The 27,008-nt window shown below is 39.9% G+C and overlaps 1 protein-coding gene across 2 annotated transcripts in view; it reads left to right on the top strand.

Annotated features, from left to right (window-relative positions):
• The window catches only part of dlg3 (discs, large homolog 3 (Drosophila)), a 62,339-nt gene that overhangs the window by 7,490 nt on the left and 27,841 nt on the right, over window positions 1–27,008 (top strand). For both annotated transcript variants that reach the window (XM_065959027.1, XM_065959028.1), the window contains exons 2-7: window positions 20,226–20,279; window positions 20,768–20,818; window positions 22,036–22,160; window positions 22,562–22,731; window positions 22,980–23,116; window positions 24,513–24,657. In XM_065959027.1, coding sequence (XP_065815099.1) covers window positions 20,226–20,279; window positions 20,768–20,818; window positions 22,036–22,160; window positions 22,562–22,731; window positions 22,980–23,116; window positions 24,513–24,657 — 682 coding nt within the window. The remainder of the gene's footprint in view (window positions 1–20,225; window positions 20,280–20,767; window positions 20,819–22,035; window positions 22,161–22,561; window positions 22,732–22,979; window positions 23,117–24,512; window positions 24,658–27,008) is intronic.

The raw sequence follows: 27,008 nt of genomic DNA, 5'->3' as shown, positions 1-27,008 counted from the left end.
GTTTGTTTGCCTGCTTTGTTTTATTTAGAGGTTTTGCTGATCACAGAGGCGACTGGCCTAGAAATGTGACTGTGCTGTTCAGGGTAGAGTGGACTCCTGATTCAGCTATGGAAGCGTCAGATTTTTCTGTTAAGAGAGTGAGGAGCGAGGGACGCAGGGCCTTTGATGGAATGAGGCGGCAGTGTTTAATGCTAACCACTGTTGCTGTCAATTTAAAGAATCAGACTTCAGTGCTTGATAGGCTTTATGTGCACGTGCACAAACTTTTGTATGGCTTCTTCTAACAAGAATGTGCTAGCGTTTTCAGCAAGGTACACCAGCTCCATCACCCACATCCTGCCGTGGAATATGTGTATATCCAATCAATATCTGAGAAGAGCTAGTCCCTAAGCCTTCTGACTCCTCTTCATTTTTGTGGGGGTGTGTGGGTGCTTTCAACAGCGCTTGTGAGTTTTTATTGCTTTTATTCACCCATCTTATCAGCTGTTATTTTGGTAACACTTTTCATGAAGGTAGTAGTTACAGTAGCAAAAAAAGCTGCTGAATATTGAATACAAACCACTAACTATATAACTGAATAATTCTAAATCAATTTTAATAGACCAGCACAAGTTTCCTGAGAAAATATATAACAATGACTAGCTTTTAAACATTAGTGAATCTGCATGCTCGCCACATTCTTCATTCTTTCAGCATTATTGACCATTTCCATCAGTACAGCACAATATATCACCAGTCACATCTGTCTCTCTGACAGCAATACTGTTTTCCTTTACTAATTATTAAATGTTGCTTCCATTTTGTAGTATAAAATGCCTTTTAAAATACTGCCAATAAAATCCAAGACTTCCTGCTCAGATGTTTCACAGTTAGAGACTTCATGTAGATCAAAGAGATTAATCCATCCCATTCAAGGCGGGCTTTTAATTTGAAACATCTGCAGGAAGTGTTGATTTACCCAATGGTGACTGAACCATGTTTCATGGAGTGTGATTATATGTAGAAATGGTTGGTTTTGAATATATTTGCATAGAGAACAGAAAGTCAAAGCAGATGAGCAGTTATGGTTTGATGTGCAGGTAAAGAATAGACTGTATAAAACATGGATGTAGACTCAGTGACATCACCCATTGGTTTTCTGAAGCGCACTTTTGAAGCCCAAAAGAATGCGGTCGTCACGTTGGAAATACTGTCACAAAATAACTTACTCAACCTAGTAACATAGAGTCAAGCCTTAAGGCTCCTGGTAAACAGCTACAATGTGTCCGCTCATCAGTCATACCAGATACAACTCTAATTATTCATAAAATCAAAATGGACGAGTTATAAAAAAAAAAATGCACCTCTTGTACAGTGTGTGCTGGTAAATGCATGAGCTAGTCAGAAGAAATTTGTTTTGTCAACCAGGCTGTAAACATGTTTATTTCCGCTGTATGTTAGAAAGGGAGTGTAAGTGACTTCAATGGCTTATGCAGTCAGTCTCAAGTTGACGCTGGAGGACCTGCAGTATTTTTGCACTTTCCCTTTGGCTTCATTTTTCAACACAGGTAGTTGTCGCTTGAGTTAGCAGTGCTGTGGAAGCTAACATGTTAAACTGAATTTAGCATGTGAGATATCAGTGCTTAAATGTTTTCACACATCCTCAAAGTTGTATTTCTTCCTATTGCTCTTTTTTTTTCTTTTTTTTTTAAACAGAAAATATTTGCTTCCCACTTTTACATAAAAAGAACTTCACAGTTTTGATAGCACAGCAGCACTTTATTATAGCTAGCTAGCTCGCTGTCCAACTGGTGAAATGATGTTCACCTTTTTCACATGGCAGCCATTTTACACCAACAATAATGGCAATGTTAGCATGCAGGTGGTTGAGGAATTAGCGGTTTTACTACCTGCTAGGTAACATTAGTGTGGGACAGTTCTACAGGACACAATACAAACGCATGAAAGTATTTTAAGCTAGCTAAAAGTTACGTTACTGAGTAACTGGTTTAAAATCTGTTGACGAAGACCAGAGATGACTTAAGGCATATTGGTCTTTAGTAATGCACATAGCAATTTTTTAGTCTTTGATGAAGAGGACTTGCGTCAGTGAATCATTTGTTTGTTATACGCAGCTACATTTATTGTATGAATAGAAATAATAGGAACTTCCTCTCCGCACATAGGCAGGTGTATTTATGAATGCATGAATGCAGAGGACCCTCACATCCCCTCCACCAGACCTCCCTGACAGCTACAGTTTAGTTCTTCTATATTGCAAAACACTCTGCACAAGCTATTTCTCACATTGTGACATGTATTAAAACAAGCTTGAACAGTAAAATGAATGGAGACTGCATTCCATTTAGCTGTTTCTGTTGAAGGTGTTATCTCTGGTATTATTAATGCTTTCTTATTGTCACGCTGTCATGGTGGCTATGACACTAGAACAGGGCTTTTTTATGTTTCATTTGAAACCTTTATTTTTTTTAATGTGACTGAGAGAAAAAAATCTATCTACATATTCAACGGCTCTACTGTTAAATATGAGATAAAACAAGTAGCTACAAGAACCTTAAATAAAGTAAAGTGTAATACTGCAGAATTGGTATTTAATTTAGGAAAAAAATATATTTTAAAGGTTATTTCTTGGGCTTTTTATGCCTTTATTCAGAGATAGGACATTGCACAGTGTCACAAATCAGGGATAGAGAGAAGGTGGGGAATGACGTGCGGGAAAGGAGCCACAGGTCAGCCTCGAACCAAGGCCGCCCGCCTTAAGGACCACATCCTCTAGACATGGGGGGCACACACTAACCACTAGGGTACCCACGCCCCAGGAACAATATTTTAATAGACTTAATATAACTACCATTCTGATCAGGGTTTTAAAAATGTGACTACCAAAACCTCAGATACAGATTGAGTTCTGTTTAATCATCATTTAAAAAAATATGAATATTTGATGCTGTTTTCCCATTTTCTGGGAACCTGTGAATGTATGTTTATGTGTGTGTATGTGGAGGACATTTGGCGCAGGAGTGCATTTCTTACCATGTGTAGCTGCTCCGAGTGCCATCTCTGTCTAATGCATTATCCAAGCAGCCCTTCAGCCATTTGGTCTGGCCTCTCAGTTCTGTGTCTGTGTGTGTGTGCGCTGTGTGCGTGTATGTGCTGTTTTTTCAGTGTTCTTCATTCCTATCATCCCCCTCCTGTCTTCCACTGCCCTTCTCCTCCTCCGCTCTTTCCTTTTTCATGCATCGTACAAATCAAAGGCTTCATTTTCGGATTTAGAGCAGAACACAGAGAGGATGCTGCAGCAGCAAACACATTCAGTGCTGAGCTCCAGACGATCAGTGGAATTTTATATGTAATGCACATGCTGCACTTTACAGAGACAACATATCATATAATCCAAATGAGTTGAATGATAATTCAATGTCTTAATACTTCAGGAGCATCTCTGAGTAATCTTACATTTGTTTGAGACATTATTTTACCTTGTTTATAATAGTCCTAAATTTAGACGTAAGAGGTACCTCGATTATCTTGATTAGTTTGGACTAAATCTGTCTTCGGCCTAGACAATAATCAACTTCACCTACTGCACTGCTGTGTGTGTGTGTGTGTGTGTGTGTGTGTGTGTGTGTGTGTGTGTGTGTGTGTGTGTGTGTGTGTGTGTGTGTGTGTGTGTGTGTGTGTGTGTGTGTGTGTGTGTGTGTGTGTGTGTGTGTGTGTGTGTGTGTGTGTGTGTGTGTGTGTGTGTGTTGCCGTACTTGCAGTCATTCATCACTGTTCTTAATTATTACATATTTATTTTTGTAGTAATTTACTATGTACTGAATTGTATGAGAGATTCAAGGTGGGCTTTTAATTTGAAACATCCGCAGGAAGTGTTGATTTACTCAATGGTGACTGAACCATGTTTCATAGAGTGTGATTATATGTAGAAATGGTTGGTTTTAAATACATTTAAATAGACAGAAAGTCAAAGCAGATGAGCAGTTATGGGTTGATCCATGTACTTAAATATTTATTTTACTGCATCAGAGCACTGTGAAGTCCAAGGCAAATTTCCTGCTGGTGTAATACATTTCATCTTATCTTATCTTATTTTGTTACAATGCAATTTTGGACATTTTAAGGATATTGACTCTCTAAACTATGCTTAGTTACAGTGTGGTTTGGTTACGCCTTCAAGTAATTCACATAACATTTTTGAAGACAAACTGTTTTGTTTTTTTGTTTTTTTAAATATATTTGAATTTTTCTCAATGACCCCTCAAGGTCATTTTATATATACACCTTCTTGGTATGTGAACAGTATAGACGTGCAGCATATATTGTGACAGCATATGTTTGGCTCCCATTGACTTCCTGTTTTTCCTCCTGCTGAGCACACAAGACGATAAAGGACAGCGAACACTTTCCAGACATATGCCTGTTGTATGTGCACATACAGACCTGCAGATGATCCCTAGAACATGTCCCTCTGCTTATTATCAGTCATTATTTCTGTTAGTGACAATCCACTCCATCTACCAACCGAAGATGGAAAAGCAGAAGCACATATCTCAATCAACAAGAGGGAGATAAACAGAGAGCCTGCCCCCACCTTGGTTCTGATACTCACAATACAAGCGATCCCAGCTTAATATCATATTCGTATCTTCTTACTCTATCAAAGATATCACTGCCTTCATATTGCTTTCATGTATTTATTACTTCCTGTTTTCATATGCGTGGCTGTGCTTTTTTCTCCACAATGAAACACAACCTTTCTCAAAGCAAGCCAAATCTAAACTCTTAGTCATTCCTTTGCCGTCACTTGATTGATTATCATTTGACATAATCATGCATACATTAAACCCTGATGTGCATGATTATACCTATGGCTCTCTGAAGAAATGGTTTTGTGGGGGATTGTGTTCACAGTGTACTGCCATCTTGCTGATAGTTAAAAAACAATCAACCATCAAGTCCCTCCCCTTTCACAGTGACCCATGAGATCTTAATTCATAAGAAAAAGTATGTACACTAGTCAGTAGCATGAGAGAAATAATTGTTTTTATACGGTTTGAATAGTGAACATATGATGTCCCATTGTGGTACATAAGGGGGAGGGACTTTGCAGCTTTATGGCTCAGTGACCCTAACCATGTCATGATACGTGAATGGGGCTGAGGCTGACATGCTATTAGCTTCATAGATGCTAATATCTTACAGTAGAAAATATTTAGTGTAAAACAATAGAACATTTTCCAATAAGTTCAGCTAGCTTTGTGCGTCTTGAGATAATCTTGTAGCCGTTAAAGGAACACAGCGCTCAGCTGTCGTGATTGTTATTTGACTCTGGAAACCTTTCACTCGGCAGCTACACTGTTACTTCGATGCAGTAATAACTTCATTCACGGCTGCTGTTATTATCTTTATGTGTTGGCCTTGGTAATTTGGTAAAGTTTTGCATAATTGAGTGTTAAATGCAGTGTGAAGAAGGAGTGCTCATTTGAAGATTCAGTAATTCATTACTTAAGACTTTTACTTCATTTGTAAAACCTTCAGTAGGATTATTGTATCTATACAATACCTGGGGAGTTAAACAATGTGCAAGCACAAGTTTTGTCGATGGGTAGATGTCAATTGCAGTTTGGTTTCATTTGACTGTTTCTGCAACATGTACATATCTTCATTAATGACTTTCTATCATATCAGTCTTTCTTCAGAAGACTGTGTCATTCGATGTCTGTTTGACCCGTCCAATTTTGCACAATCAATAATTATTTCTTATAAGTTTCTAATAAGGTTTAAGATGAAGGCCCTTGTTGGCTCACAGTGATTCTTCAGTAAAAAACATAGACTCTAAATAATAGTGTACAAAGTCTTAGTGAGTCCACCATTTGCTTACTGCAGGGGGCTTTGGAAACCTGACGATGGCGGTTGCCATACTGGAAATGCTGTCTCAACCTAACTTTCAGTCAAACTAACACCAGGCTAAGAGCTGGAGCTGAGGCGGGTTTTAATCCTCCTGACAAACACACCCATGGTCAGTCATGTCAGCTGCGCACTTATTATGAGTAACTCTAATCCTTCATGAAATCTAAACGCACAAGTTATTAAAACATTTCAAGATTCACTTCCTGTACAATGTGTGCCGATAGAGACATGAGCTAATCAGACCAATTTCGGTTTTTGAATGAGGCTTTTTGCACTTCTACCTTGATTTTATTTTTCAACGCTGGAAGTTGCTGCTCGGTATAAACTCCAGATTACACTCCACAAAACTCCATAGCTTTATACTCAAACCTCTCCCATTTCCCTCCAACTTCACTGAAACAAACTGTATGTTCTTTAATCCAAACTATAATCCTGCTATGCATCCTGTATACTATGATTCGTTTTGTGGATTTAAAAAGGATTACGTTCTGTTTTCATGATCAGCCATTCAAAAGGTCTCCTGCTACCTTTCAGTAACGACACGAATAGTTGCCTTGAAGCTGACGTCCCACAATCTGAGAGACATGTGAGGAAAGAACAAAGAAGACATGTTGTGTTTTAATGTGCGTTACATATAGCAGCCAGAAATAAATCAGGACACATATTTGAAATGCCACTGTCAATGCTGCTTCATAAGAAGGCAGGGCTTGCTATCATGAATCATTAAAATGCTGCAAGATGTCTTTTTATCCAGACTGCTCTATCAGGTGAAGGAGGACTGAATGGGCTGGACTAGATTGGTTATTTTAAACTATAGTGAGAAAAGAAAAAAAAAACAGACCCTTTGATCCCATGGATGGGAGGTTAATGCCCCATTGTTTGTTTGGATTTTTGATTTTTATAATTAAGAGAGACGATTTACATGAATCTATAGTGAGATGATTTCCTTTTTATTTTGTCTTCGGCTGCAATATATTCCTAACACATGCTGTACAAACACATGGAAGTTTGCCATTGGATAATTTTATGTGTTAAAAAGCAAGGGCCTTTTACTCTGCAGATCAGAATTTGCAGCCTTACCTGCAATTATGATATAAAATTGAGGCAACTAAAGCATGAAGAAAAGACAACATCCTTTTGTATTTTAGTAAATCTTTTACGATCATCAATTAAGTTCTTAAGATTCATCAACACAACACTGTACACAACACTGTACATGTAAATGTTAAAGGGATAGTCTGACATTTTGATATACACACGTACTGTATTTGCATGAGTTGATGATGGATTTCTACTCATACGTTTATATACTGCCAGCAGACAGTTACTTTAGCTTACCTGAGCTCAGTATAAAGACTAGACACAAGATATCCTAGCTTTTTTGAGCGGTGAAAAATTTTCCTACTAATATTTTCAATGCTTAAACTTACTTGCTTGTGTACTCTATTAACCATGTTAGCAGTCTTTAGGATAGTTAATTGTCTTCATCTGGTTTAAGATTAAGTGTACAGACATTAAGTTGTATTAATCTTAAAAGCCATTAAATGTATCCAAAAAAAAATCATATACAGCATTTTTAAACATTATTATGAAGGGCTTTTAAGTATGACTACATTCAATTCTCTCAAGTCCTGTATTCATGTCATATCAACTGCCATATGTCATAAAATTGCTTGATCCTGTGTTCAGAATGTCGATGAAAAGAAGCAACGCCAAGCCCTCCCTGAACGTAAACCAGCGAGTGTCTTTTCAGTTGTCAGTTTGAGCTGTGATGATGCAAGAGAGGAGGGGGGGGGGGGGGGGGGGGATTAGGAGAGGAGACGGCAGAGAGGGAGCGATGGGAAGGAGGGAGAGAGGTGCATCAAGAAATGAGAGGTGTAGATGCCAGCAAGAAGGAGGAAAAGGAATAAAAGGAAAAAAGGAGGAGGAGGAGGGGAAGGGCAGATAGGAGCATGTGCTCAGACACAGCCCTGTGTGTTGCCATGGTGCAGGCTCAGTCAGAGCTGCACAGTAGCTTTGCTGCTCAGCTAGCTAATTACCCACAGACTGCAATGTTGATACTAAGGCGGCCAAAGCCTTCTGGATTTCCCCGAGCCTTGTTTTTTTTTAATGCCGCACTGACACTCGAGCAAAAGTCACAGGATAATGCATCTGTTTATATGAGGAAAACGTATCCAAACCGATAAAAAAAAAGCAATGCATAAATGTGTCGTATGCGTTGCACACGGCTGTTGAACACTGTAGTGGTGCTCTGCTGTGTCAGCCATGCCACTTGTGTAATATAAAGGGAGCTACATTGTCTGCAGACTGCTGCTGCTCTCTGAGAGGCTGCAGATCCTGATCACTCTGCTTATAAAACCCAATATGGGCCATTGTGGATTAATATTCACCATTAAAATGTCCAATTATGTAATCAGCCAAATCCAAGCTCTGCATATGCTCACTAGAATTTCTCAGCAGGCAGGGATGCACAAGGGGAGGGGAGCGAGAGAGAGGGGAAGGAGGAGGGGAGGGGGTCTGAAAAGGAGGAATGATGCAACATCAGTTCGTGCTACGAGAAATCGTGATTTTTATTTTTTTGGGGGGGGTGAAAAGTATTGAATTCCCTTTAGCATTAGCAATGATTTGTAATAAAGTAGATTTGCTGATAATGTTATGATTAATTGGCATCAATTTTGATAAATAAAATCATAGAAATATGAATTTTAAGCAAAACCAAAGAGTATTGCCTGGTTACAACTTCTCAAATGTTAGTCAGGTTCTTTTTGTAGTCCTCCATGATATTAAAGACAATGTGATAACATTTAGGTCTGCTAGTTGCACAAATACAGGACTAAGTGAATTGAGATGTACATCTCAATAAACCAACAAGTAATCTATTGATCAGCAGAATAACTTATAAAACTAATGCTCAGCTGTAGCCCCAAATACTGTTATTGATGCATCAGAGAAAAGCAGTCACATCTGAAAAGTTTGGACTAATAGACTTGTGTTAGTGTATTCATATTTTGTGAGGGTGGCTGGAGTCTGTATAGTCCGTCCAACATAACAAGTTTACTGTGTTTAACAGCCAGCTGGTTACTGTGCTTCATAACAGGCACCTCTGTTGAATACTCCCCAGGCTTCAAGCTTTGACTGTTTTCTGATCGGTGTTCGTGTCATCCAATAAGGTGGCTGCTCTTATCTCTGCTGAGACATGTTCTTTCTGGGATGGTGTGTCGTGCCTGAACAGTTCCCGAGGTGGGCAGAGAAGAAGGGCAAATCTGGACCCACAACAGGAGGCAGATTGATTTGGCAATCACCAAAGTGCTACAAACGTTTCAAACAATGCCCTGTTTTTTCCCCTCTGCTGTTTGGCGCTAAATCCATCAGCATATGGATAAATGTGCTCATGTATTCGTAACTATCACAGGGAAAATAGAGCTTGTTTCTGTTGCCTCGCCCGTTGTCCTACTTACTGTAATTCTTTATCACTTTCAACACCTACACTTATTGTGAGCCAAAACTCAGCACGGGTTGTGAATGGAGATATGTGAACATGTGGGTGTTCCCAAGTGGAGCTTATAGAACAGCATGAAACCTCAGCCGTGACAGGAGAATCTCTGCTGCTGTTAGTACAGACCGGCTAAACCCCTTGGGAGGTCTGGACCAATGGTTTCATTGGGCTTTGGGTCAAAGTTAGCCTTGTTATTTTCACTGGACTATTTTTACAGTGGAGCTGTATTATTTCTGTCAGCAGTTTTATCGCTGTCTCATGATTTTGATTTGTGAACCAGCACAAGCTGAAGAGATGATGTTCTTGTCTGAAATATCACGTTTGAAGAAAACAGAAAAACTATTTGAAAAAGATAATCACTTGTGAAAGAAGGCCTTGTTCAATTTGTGTTTTCCATGAAAGGAAATGAGGGAAAAATTGCCTCCTTTTTTTTCTTTTTGCTCGAAAATGCATCAGATGGTTTTCAGGTTGCTCCTGGCCCAAGGGTATAAAGTGTTTGTTATATCACAAGGTTCATGAAGCAGAATCACAGTCCAATGTTCCCAATTAAATGAAAGGTCTAAAACAGGATTCTAATTTAAGCTCTGAAGATTGTGTTCTAGGGTGCTCAGGAAAAGAATGAGGAAAAAGAAGGTGGCAGAGTTGAATCAGAGCAGAGAGCTCACACAGCTATGTGCGCCATCAGGTGTGTTTTTTAGTAGTTTCAGATTGTTAATTTTTATGTTGCTCCCTTTAGCTCCGGTGAAATACTTTTCTAAATTCCTGTAGTCAATAAGATTGGATGTTAGAAGAGAGTTAAGACAAATGGAGGCACATTAACATCGGTTTAAAGGAATAGTTTCACATTTAGGGGGGAATCCATTCACTCGCTTTCTAACAGAGAGTTAGAAGAAAAGATCATTACCACTCTCAAGTCTGTCCAGTAAATTTGGAGCTTGTTTTGAACACAGGCAACCTAAAAAAATACTTCATGTTGAAACAACTAGCAAGTGGTAGTTTTACATATTTATGTTTCCTTTAAGGCCGGAAGCTCAGGGAGGGACATGTTGCGCATATCAATTGGCCTTACAGCAGCTAAAAGGGCTGAATGTGAGAATATTCAAACTGACACAAAGCGACAACCCATAACTGCTAGCCAGCTCTTAAGTAAGTAAGTGCATAAGGGGGAATGGGCATTAAAATTTGATAAAGCGTTTGATTGGACCTGAAGTTAGTTTTGCTCCCAGGTGCAGGATGACTCATCTTCTCTTTTAGTGTGTTCAGGAAAGGAGAAACTTTAAATAATTATAAAGAAGAACTATGAAAGAGTTGGGGCAGATACATGTCAAGTTGCTGACAATCAGTGTAAAACTTTTCTTGTTTGAAAAATCTGCCTCTTTTTCTTACTGACTCGTGTAGTCCTTTATATACCTTCTTGTGGTTGATCCTTTCATCTCCAAAACTGATGCCAGTAGTCTCAATAAAAAATGTAGATAATCTGGAAACATGCAGATGAATTGTTTGGTTCTTTTACCTGCCAGTATAGTGTCTCCCACTGTTCTGACAAAATGAGACGGTTAAAGACAAGAAAAAAAATCTCCTTTTTTCTCCATGATGACACCACTGCATAAATACTACACCCTTGTTAACCAAGGAGGCAACGTGATACCGGTGAGAGCATCAAAATGGCAGCGCTGGGTTGTTTGAGGTTGTTGTTGTGCACTGTCACCGATACTGAGTGTGAGATCCAAAAACACCAGAGAGGAATGAGCTTAGCAGCTCTCTAAGCTTAGCAACAAGGGGGTAGCAACTAGTCAAGAGCTGTGAGGTAACACGCTGCAGTGACCTCTGATGTAGAGGAAGCAGTGGGGGCGGGATTATGTGAGGCATACTGATGACACTCACTCATGACAGGCTTCCTTTATGCTAACTTTCACCATAGCTGTTAGTTAAGCCTCCTGGTGTTGGCTGTGCGGTTGTGATATTAGTGACTGTTGCAAATTAGCAGCACAGTAATGGACATGGCTGCTCATAGCAATGAACAGTGCAACTCGTTATTTTTTGGAAGTCTACTAATAGATAAACCTTCTGCCATTTTCACCAAATACAAACGCACACACAAGTTACATTTCAGTCTAAGCCTTACATGCGCACACACACACACACACACTGTCATGTTTACACCTGATAAATTGTCAGCAGACTTGTAGAAAGCCTCCTCGAGCGACGTTGTCATGAATATTCATTACACTAAGTACTTTCCCCTCTGTGGCTGCCTCTCGTGAAGGTCAAACTAGCCAGCTCTGTGTGGAGCTGCCCAGCATGGCATAGAGGTAAGCCAGAGCATGCTTTTGTTATATTACATAAAAATGAGAAGGGAGCGCTGATGACAGCTGTGACTGGCTATTAATTATGGTTTCATGAACGTGCGTCTGTGGTGTGTATGTGTGTGTATTAGTGGGGGGGGGGGGGGGGGGGCATAGTTACAAAGCTAAATCATAGCAATCAAATCAGAAAACTTTGAGCTTTAATGGAGCAGTTTATGGGGGGACTTATTAATTTCCGTGCGGCAACCATATTGGAATGAAAAGCCTGGCGTTGTAGCACGAGAGAAGAAGGAGCTGTTGACCTTTTCTGCTGTTGGATTTTCTTTATTACATCGTGTTATTCTCCCTTTGTTCCAGACAAACAATGCCTCATCAAGGTTCAGCAGGCTTTGTGTAAAACATCTTTCGCTGTCATGTGTTCATCCCTCTCAGCTCCATCCTTCCATCACTTCTTCTCCTCTCACCTTGCCTCTCTCCTTTCCTCTTCCCTCCTGCACAGGGGCCACAGCATGAATGAGATGTTGGGTGCATGGTAATTGAGTCAGTATTGATTGGACTGCAGCGTGGCCTACGAGAGGCCAATGAGAGCCGGGGGGGGATCAGAGGAGGACTAGCACTGAAAGTGTCTCACGTCCCACAATTTGCAGGAAAACATAAATGCACAACCACAACATTAGCTTTTTTCCTTGTTCTCCTGTGTGCTATATTAACTCTGACTTTAGGCCTCCTTCAGTATTGCCTGTATCATTGGACTGTCTGGGTGCATCATCTGAGCGGGGCTGACTGTCATATTTCACTGCCATGTCACCACTGGAGACGGAGCTGCCATGTCGGGGAGCTTAGCAAGGAAGGAAGTGATGTGGAAATGTTTGCTAAGGAGGGAGGGGTTATTGCCCTGTCAGCATGCCGTCACTCTGAACATGCTGAACTCACTCCTTCCTTCTCTATAATCTACCTGCAATGAAGAAGGAGGTTTTAAAAACACAACAAGTAATGACAGGTGCATCTGCTTCTGCGCAAATCATGCAGGATTAGATGTTCATTTTTCAAATTGTCATATTTTCTGGTGAGGATTGGTTTGGTCAGGTTGGCCTGATATGGTTGTTTGTGTACTGCGTTTTTAGAATGAATCACATCACTGGTAAACTAATTAAAGGAAGGTTACTGTATGTGTTATATTATTATTTAGACCAAAATCATGTGTTAGATTGAACAAGGCTAATCAATTATTTTTAGAAAGGAGGTCAAATTCTGGGGAATTATTATCACTCGCATGTTTGTATGGTAAATATATGGCTGAGCAAAGCTAACTTGGCATAGCAGAAGGATTGTGATCAGGTAGAAACTACTAACCTTGCTCTTTTGTAAAATTAACAAAATAAAATGAAATGAAAATATGTATTTTCATATAATTTTTTTAAGCAAACCAGAATTCAAGTATTAAATTATGTGTTTCAGAGTTTAGAGTTCATGTCTTGTGCTATGCTAAGTTAGCCATTAGGAGATGGTAGCTTCATTTTTTGTAAAGATATAAAATAGATATCCATTTTGTCACCTAAAAGCAAATAAAAGGGATATTTTCCTAAAATGTTGACATTTTCCTTTATTCTGGATCAAATATGTGATATTTAACACAGTGAGATCAAAGTGCTTTCAGCTGGTTCATGTGCGTCAAGTCCTCAAGGTGCTCATCTTTAAAATACACATACACACAGACATGTAGGATATTTATGTAAATCCATCTTGCTGACACAAATGCAGCCTTAACCTCATTTCTGAACACAACCTTTCTTTAATTAAGATGTAATGTATGGATTTTGGAGGGAACATTTATGTGAGTCTGTTTGTGAGTGAGTGAGTGAGTGAGTGTGTGTGTGTTTGTGTGTGTGTGTGTAACAGGCAGCACTGAAGGCAGTCAGGCACATCAAGCCCATGGCCATGCATGTGAAAGCACAGAGCCGCATAAACTGCAGTGAGAGCCCTGAGAGGTGAAGCAGGGGGGAGGCGGCAAAGCGAGCTCGTCGGCCAATACTGTGTGAGTGCCAGTTACCATGGGAACACATTGATTATTTAACAATTGGGATGAGGCCTGTGCCCTGCACTTGCAGAGGTTCAGTGGGAATCTTTGTGGCTTTTACTGTCCTCAGGGTCTGCAGCCGATTGAGTGGTGTGTGTGTGTGTGTGTGTGTGTGTGTGTGTGTTGCAATGCTACGAGGACATGATAAACATCCAATGTAATGCTGAGAGACAAGAGACAGACACACAACTGACAGAAGAGCAAGATGATAGATTGATGAATAGGAAGCTATTGTGAACAGATGGGTGGATGAGACGAGGGAGTAAGAGAAAGAAATCTCTGTGGCGGCTGAATTTCCATCACTTCTTGTGGTCAGCGGGGACTTGTTGTAATGATCTCATGCTGGGGAGGCAGTCTGGACTCTTTGTCATTCTGCGGACATGAGGTGTTTGTGTTCAGCTTGCTCACTTACTTCCATATCCTGGCCTGCATGTACGGTGTCCATATAGTGCCTGTACTGTAAACCTGAAAGTGGCACTGAAACAGCCTTTCAGTGTTTTTGTTTTCTAGGGGTTAAGGTTATTTTATTGCATCAGTTTTGATTAGTCGTGTACAAGTGTCAGTACCAAACATACAATCAAGATACTCTGCATTTGGAATCTGGTACCATCACTTCATAAGAAAAAAGGCAAAGTGCATATGTGCAGGTACAAATTACAATAAAATTCTTGTGATTAGAGATCAGATACACTTAAACTGTGATCACATCTTAGTCAGGTACACGTACTTTCCTTATATGGTGACAACATTATTAGTGAAAAACAGCCTGCAAGATACAATTTTATATACAATCTTTTTTATTGTACAACATTACAATAATTACTCTTATCAAACAATCTGCCGCAAGACGATTTTTATTTGCTTAATTTTAGGGGCCGGGGCTTATTATCTAAATATGATTGGTTAGTCTAATAGAAATTACACTTATAACAAAAACCCAACCAACTTTAATCTGGTTTGGACATTTTCTTAAACCCTTCAAGACAAAAGACTTTTTATTAATACAAAAGAGAAACATAAAATGTATTCTGTTCGCAGATAAACCAGCTGGCATATCTTCAAGTCAACAATATGTATTCCTTTTACACTTTATTGGGGATATTTAATGTTTGATTAATACATTTAAAGATCAATCCATATCAAAGAATCAGTTACATAATCTACAAGTTTGACGGCTTTACTCCTTATTTTACAATGATTTTAAGATCATTGTGATAAAAGTTGGAAGTTACTCGCGAGTCTTCTCTCTAAAAAAGTGATACACCAGCTCATGTATGTACTCTGTGAGTTATGATCCTCTCATGATCTGGAAGATATATTCAAGATAATAAGAATACTGATGATTATGTGTAAAAGGAGTATCCAGGTATAGTCAATAATGGCAAAGATCACACGCTAATATAAGTTGTGAATGAGGTTGTCCTGTCAAATTCTCAAGAGCTATAAGGTGTTGAAGTGAGGGAACATGTAACATATACATAAAGATCATTATCCAGAAGTCTTCATGCTAACTTTGACGACAGTTGAATATTAAAGCTGATTGAAGTGGTTTTACTTGTTCTTTCAGCGCAGAGCCATAACAATACAAATGTCAGACTTTCTAGCCACAGTCTGTTCCTACCTTCGATTGTTCTACGACCTCCAAAGACCTGTCTCAAGTTTCTTTTTTGACATTTAAACCCAAGTCTTAAATCTACACTGTACCGTGTATACAGCCATTTACTGCATTGCTTTCTGAATCTCTTTTAAGTAATCAGACCAAGCTGCAACCTCAGGGGTACAAAAATTATGCAAAAAAAAACTGCAAACTAAAAAAACACCTAAAGTAAAATGTTTACGGCCTTGTACAAAAAAAAACGATTTTGGTCTTTCTCTGCACAGATTGGACGGGGAAGGAATGTTTGTATTGCTCGTCCATTTTGATTTTATAAAGAATAAGCGCTATGCATAATTAGGAGCGTGACTGATGTGACTGCAAGTGGGCGTGTTGTAGTGGTTTGCAGTACCAGGAGGCTTATGGCTCCAACAGGCTCCTCTTTTCCTATTACCATGTTGACCAAAAGTTGGGTTAAGACAAAAGTTTTAATATGGCTAGGACTAACATTGGGCTTGAAACCTTCAGTAACCAATGGGTGACATCACTGACAATACATCTATGTTTTCTTCTTTCTATTACTAATCTGACCCACATTCACCTGCAACATGCTGACAGACATTCACCTCCTTCCTGTGTTACATCATTCTGTTACAGACTACTTCTGTCTTCATCTCTGTGATCTTGAACCCGCCAGATGTGTCCTCTGAGGGCACCATTATACCACCAATAGGCCCTATTCTCTACATCCATTCAGCAGCCTTTTTTAAAAAAAATGGTGTAACACTCATGATAGGGATGCTTCTTCTTATTATTATTATTTCAAATTGATGTGTTCTTTGTGTAAATTAAATAGTGTAAACTGTGAGCATCTAACAAATTAATTCTTTAGCTTCAAGATTCATCAAAAACTAAAGACAGTAGAATTAAACAAATTAAAGGGATATCAGGCCACAACTTACAGGAAAACAACATTTGCTCCAGTTAGACAATTAAAACACGGGCTACAAAAAACATTAGCTTGGACTTTAAGCTTTTCCTTTTTTAACCACGTAACCCAACCACACGCTTACATTCTCTTCACGCTACATCCTAGCTAATATTAGCAAGGTGTCATCTGAATGTTGATGTTGGATGATGAATGGTAACATTATAAGGAACTATCAAGTAATTTACTTTAACCTTGAACTGGTTGGTGTCCCTGCAGGTTTTAACAGTTAATCGTCCTTTTGGTTGCTGTTCAGAGAAGAAGCTGAGAAGCTTGTCAGATTAGCAACATGTATCCTATCACAAACTTGAACACAGCCGTATTCATTGTAACAGCATTAATGCCTCCCGGCTTGAGTGTTACATCAGAGGAGAATTGCCACTGTGTTGAATTTGTCAGTACCTTAAGTACCGGTATTTGTCATAAACGGCAGCCTAGGTCAAATGTAATGATCTTTTATCAGGTGTGCTCTCCTCTGGACAGCAGGTGAGCGTAGATTAAAAGAAGGGAGGGCAAGGAAGGAGCGTAAATCCAACCTAATCCAAGTTACTCGTGTATAATTTCCAAGCGTAAAACAGGCACATGTTGAGCCTACATCTGTTGAGATTATCTCCTGTTATTCTTTTTGTTTGCTTGTTATGTGATATTCAGATAGATGGATTACGCAGCCATGCAGGATAAGTCTGCTGTTTTCCTCCGACATGATGGGTTTATGGTCTTTCAGCTGGGCTAGTAGGTTCACTGATCCCGTTGGACAGCATTTTTCTACTATGATACTCATAATAAGCACTGCAGGCGTCCATCTGTAGCAGGTGTATTTTGTCACATGTGGGCTCAGTCGAGGATTCAAAAGCTTTAGTCTGTCAGTCACCAGGGGACAGTAGTAGCCAATGTATTCCCCTGTGTCGCCCTCGAGCTGTGTTTCATCATTTCTCGCCGTATGTGCTTTGGTTTCAAGGGGTTTTCATTCACAATAGACTGACACTAACATGGCTGCTATGCAAACAAATTACAGCTTGCTTTTTTTTTTTTTACGATTAATCCCTCTGCTGCAGTTGGGGCATGTGTTAGGAGTTGGCTTCTTAGATAAAAGAGGGGCACGACATGCAAAGCCTTCCTGAGAAATGTGCAAACACAAGCAGAGACGTGAGCATCTGTTGGTCCATATGCAGATTACAACCAAGGCCTGATTGTGCTGACTGGGAGGGAGGGGTTGAGGAGGAGGGGGGGTGGGGGTTCAGCCACAGCTGTCCAGAGTCATAGTGCATCACCACCCGGCGGAGTGGGTCAAATCTGTAGCTCCTGTTTATCTGGTGAGCATCATGAGAGGAGAATTCTCTCTATTGGAAGTACTGGAGGATTGTGAAGATACCTGAGCAGCTTGTTAGGAGGTGAATGTTTTCTTAAAAAAGGACTGTCTTTCTATAGAGCGTTTTAGCTGTTGTCTTTGGGATACAGAAGTGTTGCAGCCTTGTGCAACTCGATTGCCTGTGTGTGAGTGGGCTTTTAAATACTGCTCAAGTTGTGTCAATTAGCTGTTTGAAAAGTGTAAATATTCTAATAGTTCAAAGTTAACAGAATGGATCTCTTTAATAACATGTCATTTTATATCATGAGAGCTGGGTTTTTTCATAACAATGTTCATGTTAACGATCAGCTGATATCACTTTATAACTGAAAGTGGTTATATATCGTTTGTGCAATGGAGCCTATAAGAATATTTCTGCATTTATTATATTCTGTGATTTTCTGAAAGGATTTTGATTCATGAAATAGCTTGACTTCTTTTGAATTTAATTTGCTGTTTTGCCCTAGACAATGTTTTATGTTAATATTCCAAGAGATATTACATTTAAAAAAAAAAAGATATATATATGAAATTTAGAACTATAAGAACAATGGCATATGATTCTGTCATTGTTTCACTATACAGTTTATGTGACTCTTTATATGAAAATTTAAAAACTTACTTCCAGATATAAAATTACCAAATGAAATTGAACACATGGTGATCATTTTACATTTGATTTTTTGGAATCTCTGTTGAAATGTATATTATGACATAATGTTACATTGATTTTCATGTCGGCTGGGTCAATCAATCTTTATGTGTATAGCGCCAATTCATTGCAAATGTTATGAGCCGGTCTCGACCGTACCACTTGTTTTCGTACTTACAGAGACCCAGCATGAGTCCACCATGAGTAGATCACTTGACAAGATTTAACAAGTAGTAGTGGCGAGGAAGAACTTTAGTCGTGTACATCTAGTTTTGTACTTAATGTTGAATCATTTACAGATATCACATCAAATGGCACAATAACGTAGCTTACATTTAAAATAGAATTTTAGGAATTTCAGGTGGATTTGGTGAGGTAGGGATGGCGGGTGTTAGGATAGGGAGTTAGTGATTTTCTCCTCAGTGTTGGACCTCAGGAAGAGTAAGGTCCCCGAGCAGCGCTGTCAGCATTCCTTCACCCACACAGCTCAATCACATCAATAAAGAGTAGACGGCCACTGTGCTGAACTAAAGGACAGCCATGATGCTGCTCTTAAACCATCCTCCTCCTTTTCTGTCTCTTTTTATTTCCTCTCTGCCAGCTTTCCTCTCAGGTCTTAGCTCAGAAGCTCTTCAGCTGCTCTGCAGGCCGGAGGTGGAAAATGAAACACCAGGTGGCACAAAAGAGCTGAGCTGGAATCTAAATTTAGCTGAGAAACCCCATTTTTAGCTCTCGTAAATAAGATTGAACTGCGTTTTAAAGGATGATTTAAAGAATTTTCTAAATAGATTTTTCACTTTACAAATGGACGTTTAATGGCAGGAGAAAGGGCAAATACATGTAGCAATTCTTCACAAAGCCAATGTCATTTGATTTTTTTTTTTTAATTATAAGACATTTTCAGCAAAAAAAAAGAAAAAAAAGCCAGAAAAAAGTTTAAAAAATACTCAACTCTCCCAACAGCTCAATGTTATAACCACTGATTTCTTGTATTGCTCCAGCAGTTTGAGATCCAAAGTGTTAAATTTGTTTTGTTAGGATATAAAACTGAGAATGGCAGCAGATGCTCATCATGATTTGTATTGAACATTTTCTGTCATTATAAGCTTACAGGTTAATCAGCAGATTGTTTATAGCCCATTTAATACATATCCATGTAATAAGATATTAAACACATATCTGAGACTGCAACTAATAATCATATTATGATGGGGTTGACTACTTGTCGGTAATTTACTGCTTCAGTATCTTGTCATGACAGAAACCAAACAAAATGTCTGGGATACCAAAGTGACATGTTTTGATTTTGTTCTACCAATGGCCAAAATTAAATGAACTGTAATATTAATAAGAGAAACATAGAATATTTATATTTATGTTAACTATGATATTTTTGTATAGTGATTGATAAATCAATAAAGCCACTACCAATATTTTTGTTGGGTAATTCTCTGTGATTCAACCAATAGGGTTAAGGATGGGTTTATGTGGGATAAACGTCTGTCCTAGTAGCAAGCTGGTTTGTTTTATGAGCTGACTGCAGGACGTCTCGCTGTGTGGGTTAATAAGTAGCGGTATTTTCTGCCCCATTCCTCATTCTCAGTCCTTACACCTTTTCAATGTTCCACCCCTTACACACACACACACACACACACACACACACACACACACACACACACACACACACACACACAAACAACAAACATACGCCCCCAGCCCCAGCCCCGAGGAGATTCACCCACTGTTCCCATGGCATTCGTTCTCTCGCAAGTGAGAGTGTGTGTACCACATTACGTCTGTGTGCAGCCAGCTTCACACACCGAGATAACATGTATCTCTTCATATTCACAGGCCAACCCTCCCCCTATCATCGTCAACGCAGACTCACTAGATGCAGGCCCTTATGTAAGTATCTGTTCTCTCTCCCTCTGTACAGTATGCATCTCTCTCATTCACATTCCCTCTGTGTCAGTGCATGAGCATGCTTTGCGTGTGCATGTGTGTGTGTGCGCGCGTGGATGAGGATGAGGATGCCGCCTCCTGCCAGCAACATGCTGTTTGCCATTTGGACAAACACCCATTATCTTCTTGACCCGCCTGTTTGTGTAGAATGCTCATTCTGCAGTCGCACATGCAGCAACACATTTTGAAAAAGAAATGTACAATTTAAGATGCATTGAGTTTTTAAATATATGATGGTATTTATAGGAGGTAAAATCGTCTTGTGAATGTGTCCTCTGTGTAATTTGTCAATAATCCCATTCTCCACGCCTCTCTGTGTCTTATAGTGAAGGATTTAGCTGAAACATTTGCATGCTTCCTACTATGTTTTGAGAAAATGACAGAATCCAAGCTCAGTGTTGTCACTAACCATTATGCTTTTATTTTGACAGGTAAATGGCAGTGATGGGATGTATAAATATGAAGAGATCATTTTGGAGAGGGTGAGTTTTACCCCTTACTTGTTTCCTTTTACACACATTACACAGGAACGTGTTATCTGCATGATGGATGAATTTCTCCCCACTAGGGGGTGGTAAGCAGCTCAGTCTTTGCTCAGTCAGCTTAAGGAACATGACCCCCCCTCCCCCCACCCCTTCAAAAAAATCTAAATCGCTGTTGTAAGAATCTATATGATAAGCTGTGTGTTGGTGAAGTTACATCACTGCAGGAAGAATATCTTGTGTGTGAGTATGAGCGCAGAATAACGCCACTGAGGCGTAGCTTTTTACATAATCCTGATGCACATGTCATCAGCAGACGCCAGAAATGTAAAGTGCTCTCCTGTTCAATTGTTCAGCAGGCACTGCTGCACTTGTCAGCACTGGATATGTTTCTGCTCTTATTCCACCCGCATATAGATGCACCTCTAAACCCCCAGATAGATGCACAGCCCCTCTCTGCCCCTTCCCCTTGAAAAGGCAGACAGAAAGTGTAAATAAGCTACGCTAAGTCACACTTTTAAAATTCTGTGGGTGTGTACAATTTGGCGGTGAGGCCCAGTACACTCCTCTCAGCTCCAGAGCAGCACACTGGGAGGCCTCAGACTCCCTCTGTCCTAATTTGTTGCGACTGTTGCTCATTAATTATAGAAAATAATAAAGTGAGGTCTTTTCTCAGCTGTCTTGTTTACTGCCTGTCTCTGTGGCCACGGCTGTCAGACGCAGCAGTGAACCCAGGCCCGCTGGATCCAAATGGGTCCTCTGTCATTGCAGGGGCAGGAGAGACAGGACTGTTGTCGTGTCTGTCTCCTGCAGAGAGCGAGAAGCTCTGTATCATGCAATAGAAATGACACTTCTCCGCTCATCTTCCTTTTGCATCATAAATCCACTCTTTTAACACATTTTAACACAGCGCTGATCTGTGTGTTGAGAGAACAAGTATGGCATTTTGAATAAGGTGCCCTCTTCTAATGGAATACATGCCATTATCATTTGTCACATGCAAGGACACATATGCACACGCACAAAAATGGAGAATGCATGGAGGAATCCCAGGAGCAGTTTGCATTGATCACGTGTCCCTCTGAGATACCAATACACTTAAGAGCCCCCTAATGCTGACCTTGAGCCAACATCAGCTCCATCACTTATGTCTAAGTCTGTGAGTGTGTGTGTTTTATTGTGTCATACTGAAAGTGCCAATCATAACCTGTGTGCAGGGGAACTCTGGCCTGGGTTTTAGCATCGCTGGAGGAATAGACAATCCCCACATTCCTGATGATCCGGGGATATTCATCACTAAGATCATCCCTGGAGGAGCAGCTGCTATGGATGGAAGACTGGGGTATGTCTCTCTGCATCACGATGTTTCCCTTCTCCCTCCTCTTCAGCTCCCTCTATCCATCTACTCCCGTCTAGTTGTTTCTCTCTGCCATCTCACCTCCTTACTTCGCACTTTAATGCCGTCATATGTCCTACCTGGCAGAGCTGTGTGGAAAGCAGAGTTTCTTCAGAGGCCCTGGGCTCTCTTCTTCCTCAAAGTTATGATTCACGGAAAAATCAAAGCCTTAAACATGCAAAAATGATGTAATACAGTGCTTTTCTATGTGCTCTGGAGATTTTTGATTACTTTGGCCATGCAAAGGTCTTCCCCTGCCTTTGTAGAGTGAATTAACTCCATCGCTGGTATCTGTTGACTGACAAGACGGTGTGTGTGATTTTTAAATTAAATATTCCCTTCCGCAGGGTGAATGACTGTGTGCTTCGTGTGAATGATGTGGACGTGTCCGAGGTGGTGCACAGCCGGGCAGTGGAAGCCCTGAAGGAGGCGGGGCCAGTGGTGCGGCTGCTGGTGCGACGGAGGCAAGCCCCACCTGAGACGATCCTAGAGGTTAACCTGCTGAAAGGGCCAAAAGGTCAGCGACACATCCCCCTCACAAATAATATATATACGTTTTGATGTCACACAAGTCTTTGTCATTTATATAGACACATTATATATGTTTCAGGATTAAAGTGCTATTTATTTAGTAAATACAGATAAAGACTACATTTGGTATTTTCAAAGAAATTAAGTATAGCAGCTCCAGACATAAATATATATCTACAAATGTGTAAATATGTGCACATATTGACTGTCTGACTGTTTGTATTATTCAACCAGGGCTTGGGTTCAGCATCGCCGGAGGGATTGGAAACCAACACATCCCAGGAGACAACAGCATCTATATAACCAAGATCATAGAAGGAGGAGCCGCCCAAAAAGATGGACGACTGCAGACAGGAGACCGCCTGCTAGCTGTATGAACCTCCCTCTGACGCAGTTAAACACCTAGGGTTCAAACGCAAATGAATTCATTTCAGGTGTACCTGTAGTTAGCTGAAATCAGTTCTTGTAGTTAGTAGTGATGACGAGCTCTTTTTGCTTCAGTCAGGGAGGCATGTTTGGAGATGACGAGTTGTTTATGAGGCATTTAAAGTACATCGTGTTATCTGGTTGGTTGCTTCATCCTGCCATTCTACACCAAGCGAGATGGACAACACACCTTAGCATTTATGGTCATGTGGATGATTGATCATGCAACATTAGAGAGTGAGACATAGGACAACAAAATAGCTTACATCACTGCAGACAAAAATTGAAAATGAATGCTTTATCACTCGGCTGTAACGAATATAGCGTTCATTTACAGGCATGGTGCCTTCGGATCACACTGTTCAAATCAAATACAGTACCTGTCAAAAATAAGAAGGGTCATTTGATTAAAGTTTGTGATTGTGGTAAGGGTATGGATGGGGAAATACTCAATCTCCATTAAAGCATCCAGCATAGTACAAAATGGTCACAAGCTATACTTCCCAGTGCACCTGCTTTTAATAGAGCAAAAAACTGAAACCTGAAAAATGAATTCATTTGTGATCCATGAAACACATTACATTATGTGCAATAATCAAATTCTGTTATTTTAAAGCATCTATACTTTTCTTGACTCACATTTTTAATCTGTTTTTCTAAAACCATTTTTGGTTTCTGCTGCTTCAAGATATTTTTCAAACTGCTATGAGTAAATTAAATAGAAGTTGTCTTTTGTTTTTAAACCTATGACAGTTGATTGAACATGTTCATCAATGTTACAGACATAATTTATTGTGTCTTATAAAATCAAAAAGCATTTAGATACTGTAAAGACCTCTGAGGGAGATATGTCAGCGCTACTGTACGTTGAAAACATGCAAGGTGTGTTATTTTTTACATAAATGAACAGTAAAGGATCAACAATACTGTAACTAAAGAGTCACTTTAGAGTGATAGAAGTCTAAGCAGTAATATAATACAACAGATCTTAAATACTGTACTGTACTACATTTTAGATTTTATGAAAACTGCTGCAACGGTGTTGAATAACTTAAGATTGACAGCATGTACCCAGGGATTCGGATCTTAAAAGAGAAACTGAAGAAATTCAGAGCATCTTCAGAACCTTCTACCTACTGCTTCTGACCCCTGTTAATGCTGCACAGCGCACCAACCCTTCACTGTGCTATTGAAGTCTCATAATACCTTCAAGATATGATTCATTGTTGTGTTGGCTGGTGTGATGCCTGATGTTGTCACAGTGCAGCAAAGACACGAGGTGTTCAGGTGTTGATACATAGATTCATCCTCCTCTCTTTTCTTGACAATCATCACATTCAGGTGAACAACATCGTGCTTCAGGACGTGCGTCACGAGGAGGCAGTGGCTGCGCTGAAGAATACCTCTGACATGGTTTACTTAAAGGTGGCCAAACCTGGCCCTGTACACCTCAACGACATGTACGCTCCTCCAGACTACTCCAGCAGTACGTATCTACTTCTTCTTCTTCTTGTTCCAGTCGTCGTAGTGCAAACATAAAGGGTGAAATAATGTTTGTATAAGACATTTATTATGCATAGAGTTAAAAGGTAAAAATTATGGAGAAGGAAGTTTATACAGGACTTGAACCTTGTAGCTAAATGCAATTCATTATAATAACATTGTTATTAAGCTAGTGCATTGCTTAAACAAACTTTTGAAAACCCACCTGTTCAAGTCAGCTTATGGACTTGATTAATTGTGTTGTATTGTTCATGTGTTGTGATATAACGCATCCATGGGTCCCTTGAAAGGTGCTTTATAAATTCAAGCTGTTTACTATTATTGCAAACAGAAAAAGTTCTTTAGGGTGTCTATTTTTTGTGGCATTGAAATTAGAATTGTAATGATGAACTGTACTGTAAGCACATAATTGACCTAACTGTAGTCCCTGTCTCTTTTTAACATCTATTTATGCACATTTGCATTTCTGTATTGACCTATTTTACTTGGATTTTAACTTTAAACCATCCATAGAAACAGAATGTCTTCCATACAGAAACCCTGTTCTTACCCTTTTAAAGTTGGAGAATGCATTTTCCAATGTCTGATCAATAAGCAGCCAGCCTCAAATCTACAGCCTGTTTATTTATGTGCTATGTTTGACGTAAGGAAACCGAGATTTATAAGTAAAGGTCCATGTTTGAGTGTTTTTCGCTGCAGAACAGCTTTTTATTTCTAACAGAGATGTTACAGTCGGCCTGCATGAATTTTAAAGTTGGATCACTGTTCTCTTCCCAAAACTGTTATGCCCACACACCCACATAGTGAATGTAGTGAATGCTTACACACACACACGCACACACGCACACACGCACACACGCACACACGCACACACGCACACACACAAATCCTACCCAATGAAACAACAAGCGCAGTTCTCTGCCTCCCACTAAGTGTGGTTGGTTTCTCACATCCCACCTGCTCATGAGAGCCCACGATCTTGAGCTGCAGCTTCTCAGATTCCACACAACAATGATTTAGTATTAGAAAGGGGGTGGGGGTGGGGGGGGCGGTTGAGGGCTTTTTGTATATTCTTGATGTTTGCAGTAGTCGGGGTCAAAGCAAGCCTGCGAAGCAGACTTACCGGTAACCCCCCCTCTGATGGTCAGATGATCTGAACATTTGAAATGCTTGTTTTATCACGCTCAGCTGCCTCCAACAGGAGTGTTAGTTCAGAGAAGAAGATAAAAGGTTGTTTTTTTTTTTAGGCTTGTGATATGGCTTTTTGCATAAAAGAACAAGGACTACATTCTTTTTCTTTTCTTTTCATTGTATTGACAGACAACATGAGTGTAAGACTGAAATATGTCAGCTCATATATAATACAGTGCTAGTAACCCACTGTGTACATATGAGCACACGCACAAAGAGTGGGAATTAGTTAGTAATAATTGAATACTTTGGATCAACTCTTACTTATAACATTGCTATCACCAAGTTAAAGGCAGGGCTGGTCATTTGGTAATACACTTTTTAAGATTTTGGTTGAAATTGTCTTCAGGTCCTGACAGAAATTAATAACTTGTGTGCTCTGAAAAAGGAACTAAGAAGATCCATCATCTGTAGCTGTTATATAAGCCTCTAAAAACTTCGACCAATGTCTGCCACGAGGTGCCAATTTGATGACCCAATCATGCCTCCCTCTCTCCCTGCTCGTTCTCTACCCCTTATGTGCTCTAGCCCGCACTCAAAGCGTGTCACTTGATGACGGCGTTTATACTGTGAGTGTGTCGTCGGCCTTTGTGAGACGACGTAGTTTCTACAAAATTCAAGCGATGAGCTGAGGTCCGCTTCCTGAGCAACGGCGCTTGTGCATTTAAGTGAGGAAGTGAGGGGCGTGGCTTTTGAGGGAGCACAGAGGGGAGGGGATGGGTGTAGACGGAGCAGTGAGGGAGTGCTACTTTCAAAATCATGCTAGTTTTTGTAAATTGCCAACCCTGCCTGAAAGTGATCGGATCTGTAAAGGCTGGCACTTTTTTTTTTATCAAAAAGAGAGATGGGACAGAATTTTAATTATACTCTGAAGGCAAAATTATTTTATGCGTCATAACTAGTAGCGCAGCTGACCGGTCTTAGCATCTGCAGCTTTCACACTGACCTTCGTTGTGCTTACATTTGTCCTCTGCATTAAGGGACTGTTACTGACAATTTAAGGGATGTTATTATTGTTGGCTGCTCTGTACAGACAATTGAAATGGTTTGGATTATTTGGCTTAACTGTTTCTTTCTTTTTATTTATACAAGGTGAACAAAGCCTTGCTAGCTGCATTGTGTGCATTACTTTAATTTAAATCC

The sequence above is a fragment of the Labrus bergylta genome, chromosome 9, assembly GCF_963930695.1.
Source record: "Labrus bergylta chromosome 9, fLabBer1.1, whole genome shotgun sequence".
In the NCBI taxonomy this organism is placed as follows: domain Eukaryota; kingdom Metazoa; phylum Chordata; class Actinopteri; order Labriformes; family Labridae; genus Labrus; species Labrus bergylta.
Note: the sequence above shows the minus strand (reverse complement) of the source record. Positions and strands in the feature narration are given on the sequence as shown.